The sequence below is a fragment of the Thamnophis sirtalis genome, unplaced genomic scaffold (assembly GCF_051295495.1).
Source record: "Thamnophis sirtalis isolate CommonGarterSnake01/CBP01778 unplaced genomic scaffold, rThaSir2_p1.2 scaffold_1, whole genome shotgun sequence".
NCBI lineage: Eukaryota > Metazoa > Chordata > Lepidosauria > Squamata > Natricidae > Thamnophis > Thamnophis sirtalis.
The window spans coordinates 104,826,203-104,844,600 of NW_028261381.1; the positions used below are offsets into that span (position 1 = coordinate 104,826,203).

General features: G+C 39.5%; 1 protein-coding gene across 1 annotated transcript in view; it reads left to right on the plus strand.

The window, feature by feature from the left end:
* Window positions 1-10,039: 10,039 nt before the first annotated feature.
* Window positions 10,040-18,398, plus strand: part of CREB3L1 (cAMP responsive element binding protein 3 like 1) — a 90,285-nt gene continuing 81,926 nt past the window's right edge. The window contains exon 1 of the mRNA XM_014062774.2: window positions 10,040-10,548. Coding sequence (XP_013918249.2) covers window positions 10,459-10,548 — 90 coding nt within the window. The 5' untranslated portion in view covers window positions 10,040-10,458. The remainder of the gene's footprint in view (window positions 10,549-18,398) is intronic.

Below are 18,398 nucleotides of genomic sequence, written 5' to 3' on the forward strand. Positions count from 1 at the left end.
CATATGTATAATTCAGTCAAACAATTGGGAAAGAAAAAAATAGGATGTGCTCATTGATTGCCCCGAACCATAATTTGCTTAGGCACGACTTTTTGAATAATTCATACTTGGACAAATTCATGCAAACATGATAAGCTATACAAAAAATGTACAGTACAGGTTGCCTCAAGTTACAACCATTCATTCAGTGACCATTCAAAGTTATGGCAGGGTGTATGGAGGATAGAAGTGCTATGTTGGTTTTCCATGGTGGAAGATGAGTTGTGTTTATTGCTTTTTTTAAAATGCACAGTATAAAGTTATGGCAGGACGAAACTAATGGTACTTATATCCAGACCTCAAAGTTACTGCTGATGCAACACCCTGCCATCATGTGATCAATTGTAATTGCACTTACAATTGCAGGCATATTTTAACTTCCCCTACTCGCTATCCTGGCCATCTTTCTTCATCTTTGGCCTTTTGGCCATCCTACAGAGGGCATTCCTCAGTCGTGGCTCTGGAATTGTTGTAGAGGTCTTGAGCCTTTAGCACTCTCAGCTGGCCTCCATTGCCCCCAAGTCTCTACTTTACCCCCATCACTACTAGTGCTGCTACTACTGCGGCTGCTGTGCAAAGGGCCAAAAGAGTAGAAATGGGGCAGCAATAGCCAGGTGGAGGGAATTCAAGAGGAGGCAGTTCCTTACCTTACTCAGGCTTGGGGCAATGAATGACCAAGTCAAAAATAGCTTGGATCGAGTTGAGTCCTCACCTAACAAGCAGCAAGAATCGATTAACAATAGCAGCAGAGAGTTCTGAGAATGCCATCACTAAGACATGTGGTCAGGTGAGGTTTTGCTTAGTGACAAAAATTCCAGTCCCAATTACTGTTTTAACTCAAGAACTACTGGTACCTATAGCCCCAGTATTCTATCTTTCTTATTTAAAAAAAAGAGGTGGGGGGGAGAAACAGGAAATGTTTTTCTGGTTAGGCAGTCCAAAGTCAGAAATATCAATCAGCAATTTGCATGTCTGTTATCCTTGTTAATAAGCCAGGGTTGCAGTGTTGTGTGAATGTGTCTGTCAAATACAGCTGGGGAAGAGAGTTATCTAGAACATTGTGCTCTTTGAAAACTGTGGCCACATGAGAAGGGATTGGTTGCTACTCCGTTTCATCATCCAGATACACTATATTGACAAGCTTTACCAAGCCAATTGATTTTAGGGGGGCTAATGGTCACATTTTGAATTTGAAAATCTATTTTCAGCACTCTACAAAACAATTGTTTTGACAGAACAATTTTCCATTCACAAAAGTTTCAGTCATGATGAATATGATGGTTTTAAATTACAATTTATACTGGAAACCAACCTGAATTAGCATTATTGGAAATGAATCAATATATAAAAACTGAAAGTTGGTACTTTGTCTTACAGCTTGCAAGCATGCCAACTTTTCAAAGTTAAAATAGTCTAAACATAATAATACACACACATATCCAAAAAAGCAAGGATTTTGGTATGTACATGGGTGTGTGTTGATGACCACAGGCATTAAATAGGAGATTCCATCTATCAGCTAATTCGTTAATCAGCTAATAAAACAGAACATGGAACTAGTTCCGTTGATTTTGATGGGAAGAAGATTTGTATGTGTGTGTTTCTGTGTGTGTGTGTGTGTGTGTGTCTTCCATGTCTATCCAACATAGCAAACAGATTTATAAAGACATAATAATCTGCTTTTGCTGACTGGCAAGGGACAATAATTAGAACTTGCTATAGTAGTAACACTTCAAGTATGCCTGTAAAATCAGTTGCCATGGAGATGCCTATTAAAGCCTAAACTGAATGGCACTGCCTCTCGTGTTATGAATCAGGTTTCACATTATATATGTGTGTGTGTGTGTGTGTGTGTGTGTGTGTGTGTGTGTGTGTGTGTGTGTGTGTGTATGTATGTATGTATGTATGTATATGAAATAGAAAAGGGCATGCTACAAATCTCACCCCTGCTGAATGAGTCAGAGACACTTCAGGCTGTTAACCAACCCACCTGACGTCAGAACTCTGCATCAGAGAAAAGACCAAGTGACAGTATCAACCTATTTGAACGGAAGAGGCAGAAGATGTAAACCTTTTGCTTTGCTTCCATGGTGAATTGACAGAGAAAAGACTAAAGTTCAGCAAGTGCACGGAATACAAATGAATATATGTCTGCTTCCTGTTACTCTAGGTAAAAATTCTAGAGAGATAAAGAGAATCAACGTTGTTGGTACCGTAGCGGATATACCGTACCAGCAAGGAAACAACAGAGAATCATGGTATGGGGGAGATAGATAATGAATTAGGATTAATGTATATTAAATGGAGACTGTTTAACATACATTAGTTCTAATTAGAGGACTAATAGAGACTAAAGCCACAGTGGTGCAGTGGTTAGAATGCAGTACTGCAGGCTACTTCTGCTGATTGTCAGCTGTCTGCAATTTGGCAGTTCAGATCTCACCAGGCTCAAGGTTGACTCAGCCCTCCATCCTTCCAAGATGGGTAAAATGAGGATCCAAATTGTTGGGGGCAATATGCTGACTCTGTAAACTGCTTAGAGAGAGCCGCAAAGCACTCTAAGGCAGGAAATAAGTCTAGGTGTTATTGCTATACAGCATCTCAGGGTAGGACAAGAAACAATGGACAGAAACTAATCAAGGAGAGAAGCGACCTAGAACTAAGGAGAAATTTCCCAATAGTAAAAGCAATTAACCAGTGGAACAGCTCGCCTTCAGAAGTTGTGGGTGCTCCAACAATGGAAGTTTTTCAAAAAAAAGAAGATTGGAAATCCACTTGTCTGAAATGGTATAGGGTTTCCTGCCTGAGCAAGGGGTTGGGCTAGAGAACCTCCAAGGTCCCTTCTGACTCTATTATTCTGTTAACAGCACTATTAGGTTTATACTTAGTCACTTTCCAAACATCAACAGAGATTTGGGTGCCTTGGGGTAAGCAATTTAACTGCTTGAGTTATTTATTTTATATATGACTACTTTTAATCAGTTCTTAACATTTTTTCAGTAATGAAATCCGAGAGCGAGATGGGCATGCATTCTTTATGGCAATCAGACATCCCATGGACAATGGTGCTGTCACCGGCAAATCCTTTCAACCCAGAAGCACCCTTCAGTTTAACTATGTAGGTGCTTCTGACATGAATACTGATAGATTATCTAAATTTGACAAATAATACAGTTTATATCCTATGTATGTCCTATTTTATATTATAATATTATTAATATGACACCAGTATTATGATTGCTTGCATAGTCAGTCAGATGTTTAGGCTGGATTTGGCATTTTTATCCATCTATGAAGTCCTTCCCAAAGACCTGAGATGGGCAAATGTTGTTTGATGGTGTTAAAGATATACTAATATTGTATTATTATTGTTATTGTATACTATTTAATAGTTAAAAAGTAATAAAAATATTCAGCATAATAGTAATAAAAACCACTGAGCTATTAATCATGCAAAAGAAATACGTTTTCTAAACAGCACCAATAAGATGTGCAATTCTAAGCTATTCCACTAAAGGAATAAAACAAGAATTATACGCTGAGTATAGAAATGTTGGTAAAAGTAATAATTTACTTTTAAGCATAATATTCCATATAACTTGTAAGCAAAGTCTATTTCAACTCAAAATTTCAACTGTTTGATCCGAGATGATTACATCAGTATGAACTATACAAGTAACTTTCATGGCAACAATAATGGTTTGCATTCATCTTCTTCCAGAATATTTCTCTGATTTCTCAGTATAGTGTATAGCCATAGTTCCTGTAATTTCATCAGTGTATAAATCAGATCTGATCCTGGTTAACTTTTTGAGATCATTTAACATCGGGTAGATGCTACTAAGTAGCTGGGCCATCACTTGTTCCTTATGGAATATTTTATTACAACATAGCTTTATTATATTTTGAGATATTTATTTTGTGTATAAAAATATGGTCTCTTCTATGATGTTGGAATAAGGACTGGCCAGTACATTGTGATACTTAAGGCATAGTAGCAAAGCCATACTTCACACTCAATTTCAAGGGATGTAGCCTGCAAAGCAATTTATTTTTGCATCTGAGACATGTGGCAAATCCTACTCAGCCAGCCTACCTATCAATACTAATATTATATAATGTATTTCATATAATATATGCTTTCCTGTTGTGGAATTAAGAATTATTTGATGGAGCCAAGAGGAGCACAAATAATGGATGAAAGGGGATAAAGGCCCAAGTTAGGTAAAGGTGAGATTATGGCCTTTCTATATTTTCACATATATTATTTATTGTTTCCTTTCCAGACTGCATACATATTGAATAAGGCAGCATTATTTTTATACTACTCCACTCCTGGTATAGTGTAGGTATGAATGTCTGCTTGTAGTTCAAACCTGGAGCAGGTGAAAAGGAGTTACGGTACTCTTTATTACTAAAAAAAAAAAAACCATAAAATTACAAATCTCCCAAAGTCCTTCCATAACTGAATACAGCAGCTGGACACATATAGAAATGATCAATAAAGGAGAATATTTATTTCCCACAGTTGACATGAGGGCTCCTTGGTGCTCTCTGAGCTTGCTGTTTGAGAGAGCCAAGGTGGCGCAGTGTTTAGAGTGCAGTACTGCAGGCCACTTCAGCTGACTGCTATCTGCAGTTCAGCGGTTCAAATCTCACCAGCTCAAGGTTGACTCAGGCTTCCATCCTTCCGACGTGGGTGAAATGAGGACCCAGACTTTGGGGGCAATATGCTGATGCTGTAAACCGCTTAGAGAGGGCTGAAAGCAGTCTAACTGCTATTGCTATTGCTATTGCTATGCAGACATTTCATTACTCAAACCAGGTAACATCGTCAGTGCTAGTAGGGAGTAGGGTTTCCTTTGAAATTGGTTTAACACTTCTCCCCATTATCACTGCATAAGCATGCATTTTCCTCTGGTTAATGGGTTTGACACACTGCCACAGGCATTACATTTGGGGGTTTCTGTTTGAAAGATGAGTTTCTAAAGAAGGTTTCCTTTATTTTGTCTCTTTTTCCTCCAAGTGAAAGTCTGTAATTACTTATCATTGGGTGAGGCTGCCGAAGACTAAAAACAATGTTATTTGAACTGGGAAGATGATGAAACAAAACAGAAGGGCTGCTCTTTATTTTCCCCTCTGAAGAGTTTTGTGGAGAAACCCAGTATATATTTAAAATGTTACCTGAACTTCTAAAAAGCTGATAAAAATATTCTCCTCATGCCCACCCAGGAAAGGTTAGTTAAGCCTTCAGAGATATGACAATACTGAACCATTGAAATGTTACTTATTTAATCAGAATCAGGGACATATTTTTCCAACACATTCCTTGTGAAAGTTATTGTAGACAGTAGCTGTGAGGAAAATTAGCTAGAAAAAGAGGGGATAAATGGAAATCTGGTCAAGAGAGCTAGTGAAAAGCAGCCTCAGCTGGAAAACACAATGCAACAAAAACAATCCAGGTTGTTAGGGATGTGAAATGAATAATAGTTCAGTTCCCCAAATGGATATCAAGGTAATGTAACTTGCCTCATAATCTTGCATTTATTTGAGTAGGTAATCATGTCTGTGAGGGGGAAATGTTATGGAAGCCTTTATTTAGGCCGGACAAACTAAACCAATAAATTCTTTAGCTCAGAAATCCAAACTCATTTTAGATATGTGACTGCATGGCTATTCACTGGCTGTGATTCTCAACTTCATTTCTTTGCCCGCTCCCCACATTTTTAAAATATATGGTTCTGAATGCACTCTCTGTGTTCTCAAGGATCCTTATGGAATCCAAAAGGAATCTGCGGCCCTATTGGCTAGTCTACAAGTCAGTGTGCCAGGTGAACAGCATAGCATTGTCAATAGCATAGCTCCTGATTGGTGGGCTTTGGCAATTTCCCCATGAATGCTGGCAGCACATCCTCCAGTGTTACACTTTTGAGGTACTTTCTAATGATGAGCTTCCATTTATAGGCTGGTATATATAGAAGAAAGGGGCACAGTGGCTCAGTGGCTAGGACGGTGAGCTTGTCAATCAGAAGATCGGCAGTTCGAATCCCTAGCACCGCATAAATGCAAGTAGAAAAATAGGGACAACTTCGGTGGGAAGGTAACAGCGTCCCGTGCGCTTTTGGCATTTAGTCAAGCCAGCCACATGACCACGGAGATGTCTTCAGACAGGGTAGCTCTTTGGCTTAGAAATGGAGATGAGCACCGCCCCCTAGAGTTGGGAATGACTAGCACTTATGTGCGAGGGGAACCTTTACCTTTTATATAGAAGAAGGCTATGTGCCAACCTAGGGCAGGATATTTGCTTTCTTACATCCCCAATAATTTGGTGCACTGATTCCTCCACAGATTTCTGACAGTTTGGCAGTTTCTGATGTTCTTATCTGGACTGCTATCAGAGACTAAAGAAGATATAACCCTTTCACATAGCTCGACTTATGGTTTTGTTTTATTTCTGGCACAGCCTCTGGTTGTTCATTAAGATAGAGAATTCATGAAATTTCTCCATAAAAACAACAGTAATTAATGCTTTCTTCCCAAACTGCCCTATTCCTCTAAGCTATTCCCAGAGATCTGAGTGAAAAACTAAGCCATGGTGTACATATTTTCCCTTGCATGTATGTGCTTCCATTTGCAAACACACTATCTGCTTGTGAAATTTTTAACTATAGCCTCTCTTTTCTATTGACAGGAAAATATAGCACAATACTACGTTGCTCTCTTTTCCCTCTTTAATTCCTTCCTGGCTTATGATAACAAGAGTTTTGTCTACCAAGCAAAGGAATAAAATGAACAAGGAAGCAGGAAATGGAAGGGATTTGAATCTGGCTCCGAGTCTGAAAAAAAAATTTTTTTTAAACTACTCTTTGGAAAAAAATCAAACACCATTTTATCAATTCCATGTTCAGCATTTGTGCATAATTCCATTTCAAATACAGTCTTAGACCATGTTCAAAACCATAAACTCTTTTGTCTTCTTTCAATCTTTCTAATAACTGTAAATAACAAAACCATGGCCAATTATGTCCCTCTGCCAAATCTGGTTTTGCATCTATTCCATATTCTCAATATGGCATGTCTAACATAATTATTTTTAAAATCCACACTGGCTTTGACTTTGTTGTGCCGCAAATATCCATGCCACTCAAGTCTCAGGTCGTGTCCTTTTAACTCCAAAAACCCTCTGTTTCTCAGCAGCCCCCATTCTTTCATCTAAACCCAACAGCAAGCTGCAAAATATAATTTCAAATCAAGTAGACCCAATCCTCTTCTTTCCTTTTTATCCTGAAATATCTTATATTTAACTTATGGGGTTTTTCCCTCCCTGCCACACAAATTTAGATTTATCTTTTTTTCCACTATTGAAAAGATGCATCAGTTGTCAAAACATATTGTTTGGAACAAAAGCATCATTCTAGACAGGATAGGATTCTACTCAAGAATGACAATTGCATTTTCTCCTAACTTAACATACCTTTTAAAGTTTCATTGCATGTCTTAACATAGTTATTTTGAAATAAGATACATTTCATATTTGTCGTAGCCAGTATGATTTTGATTTTAAGTTTCTTCTTAATTTTAAAACCTACTTTATTCATCAATTCTCTCTGATCTTCTATTTTCATGTTTTTTAAAATATCTCCATCTTCGGTTGTTCTTAAAATATAACAAAACACACTAAATTCTTCGCTTTCCCATTAATATTTCAATTCCCTTTAAAAATCTTCCAAAACCAATACCAAATCATTTGCAAAATCCCTTATTCTCTCATCTTGTTTTATGTCTCTATTCAGCATTTCAAGAATCAAAATAAGCAAGAGAGGAGAGACTGACCATCCTTGTCTTGTTCCTTTTTGTATCTCACAGGCTTTGCCCATTAATAACTATTTGTGCTTTCTGTGAAGTATAAAATTGAAATTTCCCTATTTTACAAAGTTCTCTTTGAAGTTCATATCTTCCAAATCTTTGAATAGGAAAGCCCAATTCAGATTGTCAAAGGCTTCTCTATATAAGAAAATCAATGCAGCTTGTTTTTCATTACGTTGCTCCAAATATCCAACACATTTCTAAGGATGTACTTTAAGTGTCTTTTAGATAAAAACCCGCATTGATCCTCATGAATACGTTCTTCAAAATTTATCTTTTCACCCAGAATCTTTGTGAACAACTTTGTCTTCATTGTTATACTTGCAGATGCCATTCTTAGGTAGAATTAATGGATTCATAAAGTTAAATAGTTTATATTTTAAAGACAATCTCAAGATTACCAAATTTTACATTTTGATGTAAATTATATGTTTTTGTAAAACTTTAGATGAGAATTCAAAAATTCTTTCAGAATGCAGGGTTCTTATATGATTTGTGGGTTCATGAAGATTTTGGTTATTTTGATTTTGGACCTGCACCTTTGCATGAGATTTCATGTTGTTGCTTCACTAAAAAGCTTACCAGCACATTGTAGTTCAAATTAATTCTAAACTTTAAACCACATCATGTACTAATCAGGCGAAGTATTGCAATTTGTATTGAATTGTTTACTTTGTAATATGGTAGAGAAAATAATTTCTACATGCAGTGATCTGAAGAGTATACTGCACTGAACTGACTCTCAAAGTTGTTTTTAAAGTTTCCTAACCTTTTCTCCTAAACATTTTATCTAGATATTTATGAGAAAGAAAAAGCAATTGGCTAAAGATCTATAATCCCATTTATAGGAAGCCCTATAATCTTCCCTAAACTCTTAAATGATGAGATTTATACATAATTACAGAGTATTTAAAGAGGATACAGGAAATGAACTAACTTCTACTGGCAGTGTACATTCTGAACTACAGGGTTACTGATGAGCAGATCTGCTTCACTTTCCTTTCTAATTTGTGACTGTAGTTCCTTTAGATTCACACATTTGTAGCAATAGCAATAGCAATAGCAGTTAGACTTATATACCGCTTCATAGGGCTTTCAGCCCTCTCTAAGCGGTTTACAGAGTCAGCATATCGCCCCCACAGTCTGGGTCCTCATTTCACCCACCTCGGAAGGATGGAAGGCTGAGTCAACCTTGAGCCGGTGAAATTTGAACCGCTGAACTGCAGATAGCAGTCAGCTGAAGTGGCCTGCAGTACTGCACCCTAACCACTGCGCCACCTCGGCTCTATATCCCTTCTCCTGGTTTTATCCCATCAGATCATGAGAAAGGTTAGGGTTAGGGTTTAAATGAGTTGTATCTTCACTGAGAAAAGGGTTTTGCCTGCAAAGCAATGAGAAGTCCTTTCATTGTTATTCCACTACTAAGGTGCTGTCAGTGGCAATAGTCTTAATGGTTCACTGCTGCTTTGGGAAACACAGCAAAGACTCTTTCAGAAGAAAGCCCGTTGCCTGAATGAATTTGATTGGCCTCAATGGGATGCACCATGCTGGACACCAGGCTAAAAATTAAAAACACTTTTATTATGCCATAGGAACTGAGTTTCTCATCCTGATGGCCATCAGACAACTTTATGCAGGGCTGGGCCCTTTCAATCCCGTTTATTTCTTGTCTGGATTTCCAACCTCTCTTAACATCACTTTTATTTAATCTTCCTATAAATCGACAAGAGGATCGCAAAGATTGTTTCCCGCAAGAATGCAAACGGCGAAACTTCAGACCATCTTTTGGTCACATCATCATCGTCATCATCATGATCTCTCCTGCATCCAGACCACGCCGATGATTCCAAGTGCCGTTTTCTCCGCGCTGGGAAGTTGCCGGTCGCAACCTCAATACTACCGAACGGCAAAGCGCGTCGTAACGCCGCGCCGCTTGCCTTCTCCCTCCTGCCGGTCCCGATCTCCCATTGGAAGCGGCGGGGTGGGCGGGTCCCCTCGATTGCATCAGAGCCCGAGGAGGGTGCCCCGGTTCTTAAATATCCCGGAGCGAGGCGAGGGAGGGAGTGGCAGGAGGCGTGGCACGGGGGGGGCGGCGGTCAGACGGCCGGGGACTGGGGAAAGGCGTGTGACGGTCACAGCTGGGCAGCGATCCCGGAGGCGCTCCTCCTTCCAACCTTCTAGGAGGCTGCCTCAGCCCTCGCCCGCTCCTTCCACCCCATCCCCGTTCCCGTCTCCCCCTTCTTCCCCCGACTGGAGGGGTCCCCACCGGCCCCACCCTCTCAAAGCCCCCATTGCGAGCGCCCGCCGCTCCCTCTGGGAAAGCGTCCCTCCGCTCGGGCCAATCGGTTCTCCCCATGGATTACAGGTTTCCTTCGGGAGAGGGAGGCGCAGCCTTCCTTTGCCCGGCGCCCGAGGAACTGCTCCGCCGGGCTGCGCGGCAGTAAGGCTCACCGCCTGTCAGTTCAGGACGGATCCTGCAGCTCTGGCGGGGAACAAAGCGGCTTCCCTCCTTCCCACCTCTTCCGCGCCTTCCTCGGGCTCGAGTATTCCGCAATGGACGGTATCTTAGAGCCCTTCCCCGGGGGCGCCTCCAGCTTCCTGGACTTGGGCGATTTGAATGAGGCGGATTTTCTTAACAATGTGGTAAGTGGAAGCAGGGCTGGGGGGCTGGCAAGGTTTGTAAGGCAGCCCCTCCGAGGGTTTTTTTGGTGGGTGGGTGAATGGGTCTGCTACTGGCCAAGGCAAGAAGGAGGAAAGGGTTCCTGCATGGCAGAAGGAAGCCAGGTGTATGCCGAGATGCGCCTGGATTTGTCTCCAGCTACCTCGTGTTAAAATCAGGGGTTGCCGGTTACCGGTTTTTAATGGCAGGACCGGCTAAGTAACACGTGTTGCATACTGATCTATCTACACGGTGACCGCTTTCCGTTGGAAATTGTGCCGCTCGGGCACTGCATTCTTGGCTTCCAGCCAAGGCGGAAAGCTGTCGGTTGATTTATATAGATCTGCATAATTGCTCAGCATCTGATACCTAGCAGGCAGATGTGGGAGGATGCTGTACTGACAACACTGGGTTTAACCTAGCATGAAAAATCTATCTCTTCTGTAATATCTGAGAGATTTATATGGCTATCACTCCATCTCATCATCTTCAAGAGTGCATATAGGCACCAGCCCAAAGCGTGGTCGATGGGCAGGTGGGAACATGGGTTGGGAGTTGGGATTGATGACATATTTGCCTTGCAACCTCAGTGCAAAACCTTAGGAAAATTGGTGGAATTTACTTGTAGATTAGTATTAATTGAGAAGTAACTCACTCTCCTCCCCTCCCCTTAAATAAGATATTCCATATTTGTAGTTGTATTTGCGCAAGAGTTCTTCAAATCTTAAAACTCATACTAGAGTTTACCGGCTTGGGCATATCATGTAAATGTCACATTTTAATGGCCAGCGTAACGCAAAAGCTCTATTTAGATCCATTTTTACTAAAAGAAGAGTTTCCAGATATGATCAAAGAAGCAGCATTGTTAGAGTCTTGATCCTTCCCTCCACATATTTATCTAGTTCCTTCTTGAGTTGTTTGTAGAACTCTAATTTTCAGCACATTTAAGACAACTCTACTGTTAGAAGAGAAAAATGACAATCATTACTAATGAATATTTTTGTTCATAATTGGCAATCACTCCGACACTAGAATAATTGGTGAAGTTTTCATCTAAGGTGAAATGAATTCACTTTTAGATATTTTCTAGTTTCATCCTTTTGTCTGTAGTTTATACAAGTTCTCCAGAAGTATAGAGGTTCTATATGTTCAAGAAGAAGGGAGGAAAAAAAATACTTATCCCCCACAATAGTAATACATTAGGACTAGAAAAAGGATAGAATAAAAATAGATACATGATTAAACAAAAAGGAATAACTCAGTCTACTAGACATTAATGTGCTTTGATGGGTTACTTCAATGCCTGTGTTTTAAATTGCTAAAAGCACCAACTCATCTGAATCTACCTCTTTCCTTTAAAATAATATTTCGTTTGGAAAGAGGTAAAATGTGTATTTGAAATTAAAAAGTATTTGTTTTAATAACTGAATTATTTGTATAAATGGAAATACTAAAAAACAACTTCAAATGCCATTGGCAGTGCACATACTCTGCACACTCAGTAATTAATAATCATCTATTTTCCTTAGTATATTGTGTGAACCCAGAAACTTGGTTAACTATGATACGCTTAATATGAGGATATAGCCATAATGAAAAGGCTTAGGAAATTAATATATTTCTGTGCTTCTGTATTTATATGCATTGCTAATATTCAGTGAAAAGCTTAAGAATAATTTATAACACAAAAAGTTTTGTTTAAAAAATCCTTAGGTCTAAAGAGCACCAACCATCTGTTCCCAAGGTGATTTTAGGACAGAATTTCTTGCATTACATACAATTTCTTTACAATGTTTGTAATTTGTGGACTGAGATTTCACTTAGACAGGAAGAATCCATGCCCCCTCCCTAGCATTTCATACCACATTTGATTATTCTTACAAAGCCTGTATTTAAGAGCAAACTGTCTTAAAATAAACTGCTTTGCTGCAATTTAATATTGTCAGAAACTTTGAACTATTCTCTGCCTCCACAGAAACATTTTTCCCCTCCTAGAATGAGGCGTGCAGTCTTCGGTAGGTCTCATTCTTTCTCAGCTATAGGAATCAAGGCCATTATATCAAAGCTGCAAAATGCATATGACCAATACATGGCAGTAGAGAGATGCAGAAAGCACTAATTCTTTGTTGCCATCTGTGAATGAATGGATTTTTGCAGCACTCATGTTATAGCAGAACTACAAATTTCACTTTAAGGAAAAGTAAAGTACACTCTTGTTCTTTTCTCAGATGTCATGGATATTTTACACTTTTAAAAAAATGAAGGAATCAATGGAAACATCAGAGCACAATGACTTTAGCTATGACATATACAGAAAAGGTGTCAGATTCAATTCATGATTGTACTCGCATGATAGGATTACACATGTTTAACTGTACTATGGTTTGCTTCATTTTGTGAGATTCCATGATATGCAGAACCAAAAAAAACAATGTCATGAGAATATTACATAAAGTACTAGGCTAAAATATGGGTATCTACTCTATGGGTGAGTGTACCGTGCAAATACAGCATTTGGCAGCTTCAGTTGGAGAAAGGTCCTGGGAAAAAGTGATGTAATATACTTTCTACTATTGAGAATTACTACTCCTCAGAGTAGTTCATGATAATGTGACTGGCCAATTTGCTTAACTTGATATCTATGTATTAAAATACACTACTGCTTTGTTTTCAATCATTGAGAGTTATACTGTCCTTTTTATGGAATTTTTATAGGAGAAAACCTATTAATAGATTTAATAAATATTTTCTCCTATCTTATGGAGCGTTAGATTGGCAACCTTTAAAATTTCTGTACCAGTGACCATATTAGTTAATATAATAAATTGTCCTACTTTGGCTAATGTTTGCTAAACTGTCATAATTACATAAGTATGCAGAACATTTAGAGAACTGGGGGAAATTATGGTTTTCTAGTCAGCCAATATGTTTACAGAAATGTTATTTATATTATTTATAAATGCAGTTCTAAACCCTTCTTAGTGAACTCATATTGTTGGCTGTTTTGTAAGGAACGTCCATGGGCATGCCATTCTAATCAAATAGTCTGTTCATGTAATCACAGTGAATGTGTGTTTATGGAGGCATGTGGGTGTTTGCTATTCCCTCCTTTTCTTTTAGGAATTGCTGGAAGGACAAGGTGGGACAATCTATTATAGGCAATACTCAGTGTTACCTTTACCTATTGTTTGCAGTCTGAATGGGAAGCAAGGAAATAACGCAATTTGTCAAGTGTGGAATGTTAAAGAGCCATGGAAGAGGTCGCTTACATTGCAGGGATAGTTCTTGAAGAATTTCGATTATCTGGAATGATTATTAATGCAGAAGTTGCTAAAAAGCTAATTGCTATCACCAAAAAATATAGTCATTTTACTTGTATTTTAGCTGCCATTCTTCCATCCAGAAGTAGATTAAAAAATGCTAAAAACATTTCTGCTTTCCTTCATTCAAAAGCCAACAGAGTTGATCCCAAGCCTTTACAAGCGATACATCTATGCCAGTGATGGCGAACCTTTTCAGCACCAAGTGCCCAAATCGGAGCGCACCTGCATGTGAGTGTGCATGCCGGAGCACCAGAAACCTAAAGACCAGCTGACCGGCCAAGCTGTTTTTTGGGCAGTTTTGGCTGTTTTGGGGGGCACTTTTAGGCCATTTTTCAGGTTGTTTTTGACCCGAAAAATGGCCTAAAAAAGAGCCTGAAAATGGTCCAAGAAATGGCCCAGAAAATGGTCCAAAAAACAGCCTGAAAACAGCTCAGAAAATGGCCTGAAAACAGCCTGACCGGTTTTTGCCTTTTTTCAGGCCATTTTTCAGTCTGTTTTCTGGCACCTATGAAGACCAGCTGGAGTCTGTGACCACGTGCATGCCGGAAACCAGAAGAGCAGCTGGTGACTGCGCGCGTGCCCACAGAGAGGGCTCTGCATGTCACTTCTGGCACGCGTGCCATAGGTTTGCTCTCACGTATCTATGCAATAGTAGAAAGGATAGGAGTTGGAAGTTTAATCATATTTAGAAGCGTATTGGGCACAAACCTCTATAGCTACAGGGCCATGATGTCATCACAGGAGGATCACGATTTGAAGAAATTTTATGATTGAAATCTTGAGTTAAGTCTTGTGGTCCATGGCCACAAAAGGTTTTAACAGATTAACAGAGTTGGAAGGGAGTTTATAGGTCATCTAATCCAGCCCCCCACTCAAGCAGGAGACCCTACACCATTTCTGATAAATGGCAGTCCAATCTCTTCTTGAAAATCTCAAGTGATGAAGCTCCCACAACTTCCAAAGGCAAGCTGTTCTATTGGTTGGTGGTTCTCACTGTCAGAAAGTTCCTCCTTACTTCTAGGTTGAATTTAAAGGGTATTTAAAGGGGTATTATAAAGGTATTTAAGGGGAGTCCATGATGAAGAAAAGGTTGTGAACTACTGCCTCAGACTAAAGTATTCAGCCAACAAACTCAGTTTTTATAGAAGTGCAATTATGTTGAGGACAATTTGTCAGGGTTATCCCATTTACCTTGACTTTAACTCTAGCCTGAACTTGCTTAGAGGCAAAGAGTGCTAACTGATAGAAAAGTGACAAGTGTACTGAATGGAGTGTTTTCACAAAGAGTGTGGTTGGGTAGGCTATGTGGCTTGAATTCTGAGTATTTTGTGGCAAGGCATATTTTTTTTTACTATTACACAATTGCAGGTCTTAAAAATATTGCAACAGGATGATGTTCGTTTCTGACCAATCATATGATTTTTATTTTTTATTTATTTATTTATTTATTTATTTATTTATTTATTTATTTATTTATTTATTATTATATTTATTTATTTATTTATTTATTTATTTATTTATTTATTTATTTATTTATTTATTTATTTATTTATTTATTTATTTATTTATTTATTTATTTATTTATTTATTTATTTATTTTATTGTATTTATATTGCTGCCTATTCGGCCCATGGCGACTCAAGGCTGCTTACAGAATATAAAATCACATTTAAAATAATAAAACTAATAAAAAGAAACTAATAATTTAATATAGTCTAATATAATAAAATCACCCCCACCCCATGTCCCAGCCAGATCAGATCACACGAGCCATTTAATGGGCTCAATCCTGCTCTGGGTTCTCCAGGCCTGCTGGCAGAACTAGGTCTTTAGCACCTTCTGGAAGAGTATTAGAGGGGAGTTGTTCTAATCTCTGGGGGAATGATATTCCAGAGAAAGGGAGCCATCACAGAGAAGGCCCTTCTTCTGGGTCCCACCAGGTGTATCTCCCTTGGGGATGGGACTCGCAGCAGTCCCTGCTTCTCATGATCCCATGACCCTGAACTGAAGGGAACCTGTAGTCAGATTTCATACTTGAAAAGAGTCCATGAGTAAAATTAGTCTTCCTTAATATTTACTTATAGATTGCAGTGAACTGTTTAAAAATATTTTTGCACTTTTTCTGCAGTCAGCATTAGATTTTGGCACCATTGCTTAATTTCTCCAAAAGGGCTCTATTCATACATTGTTTTTCTTAATGTTATAACATAGATGGTCCCTCTCAGATGTTACCGTCACCTTAACTGTGTTTGTTTGTTCATCTTCTTCTTGGCTCTCGGCCACTGATATCAGAGTCACTAAACTGGACTGTTTCTCAACGTTGAAACTCCACAACAGTCTTTCTGTGTCTATCAATACTGTGAATGGCAGGTTGTTCTCATTGACTTGGCCGTTCTAAGAAATTTGTGGAAGATTCCAACAATTCCAAATTTAGATTTAAAAAAAACACAAACAATAATAACAACAGACATCTTTACAAATTAAATATTTTGTTAAATAACAAAGGCAATATAGCTGTTGGGACTGTTAAATCAGGTCACGTTGAACTAGATCCAACTACACATTTGACTCTGGCATAACACAACCTAGAGACTGGGAAATCAATTTTACCTTAGTGCCAATATTTTGATCTGGGAAATATTTTGTACAACAGTGTGATTCTTGCAGATGACTTCTTGGTTATATATGCTTGAAAAGAATTAAGTACGGTAATTCCATATTCAAGAGGTTAGTCATGGCTGTTTGGGGAATTCTGGGAGTTGAAGTCCACATCTCTTAGCTACCAAGGCTGGGAAATGATGATTTAGGTGGACAGTTGAGTAGAGACCCAGTCCAGGGCAGGAACCCAAATCAAACTTTCTCAAAGAATTGGCTGCCCAGCTTCTGCTTCTGTCATACTGAATAAAGGGATTTATGACCAATTTCCAACATTATGGCTGTTGCAGCACCCTTGTGATTATGTGATCAAAATTTGGGCATTTGACAGCCTTTCTCCATTTATGACTGCAAGGATGTTTCAATTTCCCCACCCAACTATCTATGCTCTTTTGGCCCTGCACTCCATGGCCCTTGCCATCCCAGCTGATCTTTGCCATCATCTTGCTTCCACTGCTCACCAAGCATGCCCATATTAGCCCTTCGCAAGGCAGTTGCTAGCTGCACAAGGCATTCTTCCCCAGTTGTCTGCCTGGTGGTTTTTTCACAAGAACTGGGGAAGATGGTCTCATGTGGCCAGTAGCTGCTTTGCAAAGGACCAGACCAGGCACATCTTGCTAATAGCAGGAGCAATAAGATGGCAAAGGTCATCTAAAGTGACGGAGGTTGGGATGAGGGCTGGGCTGTAGCTTCTCAGGACAGCAAGAACTCACTTTGCATCTTGGGCTGCACCTCATTCTGTGCTGCGGCTCAGGGGCTTCTTACGGTCCAGAGCTGCAGTGTGTTCTTTCCCCAGCTTTCCTGCACTGAACAGTATTAATGTGCACACCTTGTATCCAATTTCTTTGGACTCTCTGAGCTTGCTCCGCACTGCATCATCCCACCCCAACTCATGCACAGCCTGCACTGGGTCTCCCAGGGTCTCCTTCAACCCCCACCCCCTTTACATGGGACTCTTTCCATTTCCTGCTTAATGACCCACATGTCTGGAGTTACAATAGTAACAAGGATTCCCAGGATTTCTGTTACTAACTGATGCAATCACATGATGTTGCACTTTACGGCTGCATTGCTTAGTGACAGAAATACTGGTCCTAGTAAGTTGAGGACTATCTTTGTTTGGTATCCAAGAGTCAACAGATAATCAAGCATAACCCCTCTAGTTGTCCTTCTGAAAGCCAAGCAGTCCTTCAAAAGTCATTGCTTCAATTCTTCTACAGTCATTTATGTCCCCATTATCTCCAAATTGGATTACTGTAACACGTTCTACCTGGATATACTCTTAAATTTGACTTGGAAACAGCATTAGATGCAAAATGCAGCAGCCTGCGTACTGATACTTGTAAACCAACCCCAATTTCTCTGAATCATGAAAGTGTGCTATCTAGGAATGGGCATAATATTGGAGGTGGGATCTGACCATTAGCTATTCTGTTTTATGGCAGATCAGCATCATGAGTGCATATTGAGCTACAGTAGGTGAGATGAAAGGGATGTGGTGACCCAGTGGCTGAGTTTGTCGATCAGAAAGGTCAGCAGTTCGGCAGTTCAAACCCCTAACAGAGTGAGCTCCTGTTACTTCTCCCAGCTTCTTCCAACCTGGCAGTTCGAAAGCATGTAAAATTGCAAATAGAAAAATAGGGACCATCTTTGGTGAGAAGGTAACAGCTTTCTGTGTACCTTTGGCATTTAGTCATGCCGGCCACATGACCACAGAGATGTCTTAGGATAGCGCTGGCTCTTCGGCGGGAGTGGGGAACGACTAGCACATATGTCCGAGGGGAAGCTTTACCTTTTGGTGAGATGAAAGGTGAGGTAGCCAACATCAGGAGAATCTAAGGAAGATCTTAAGTTGA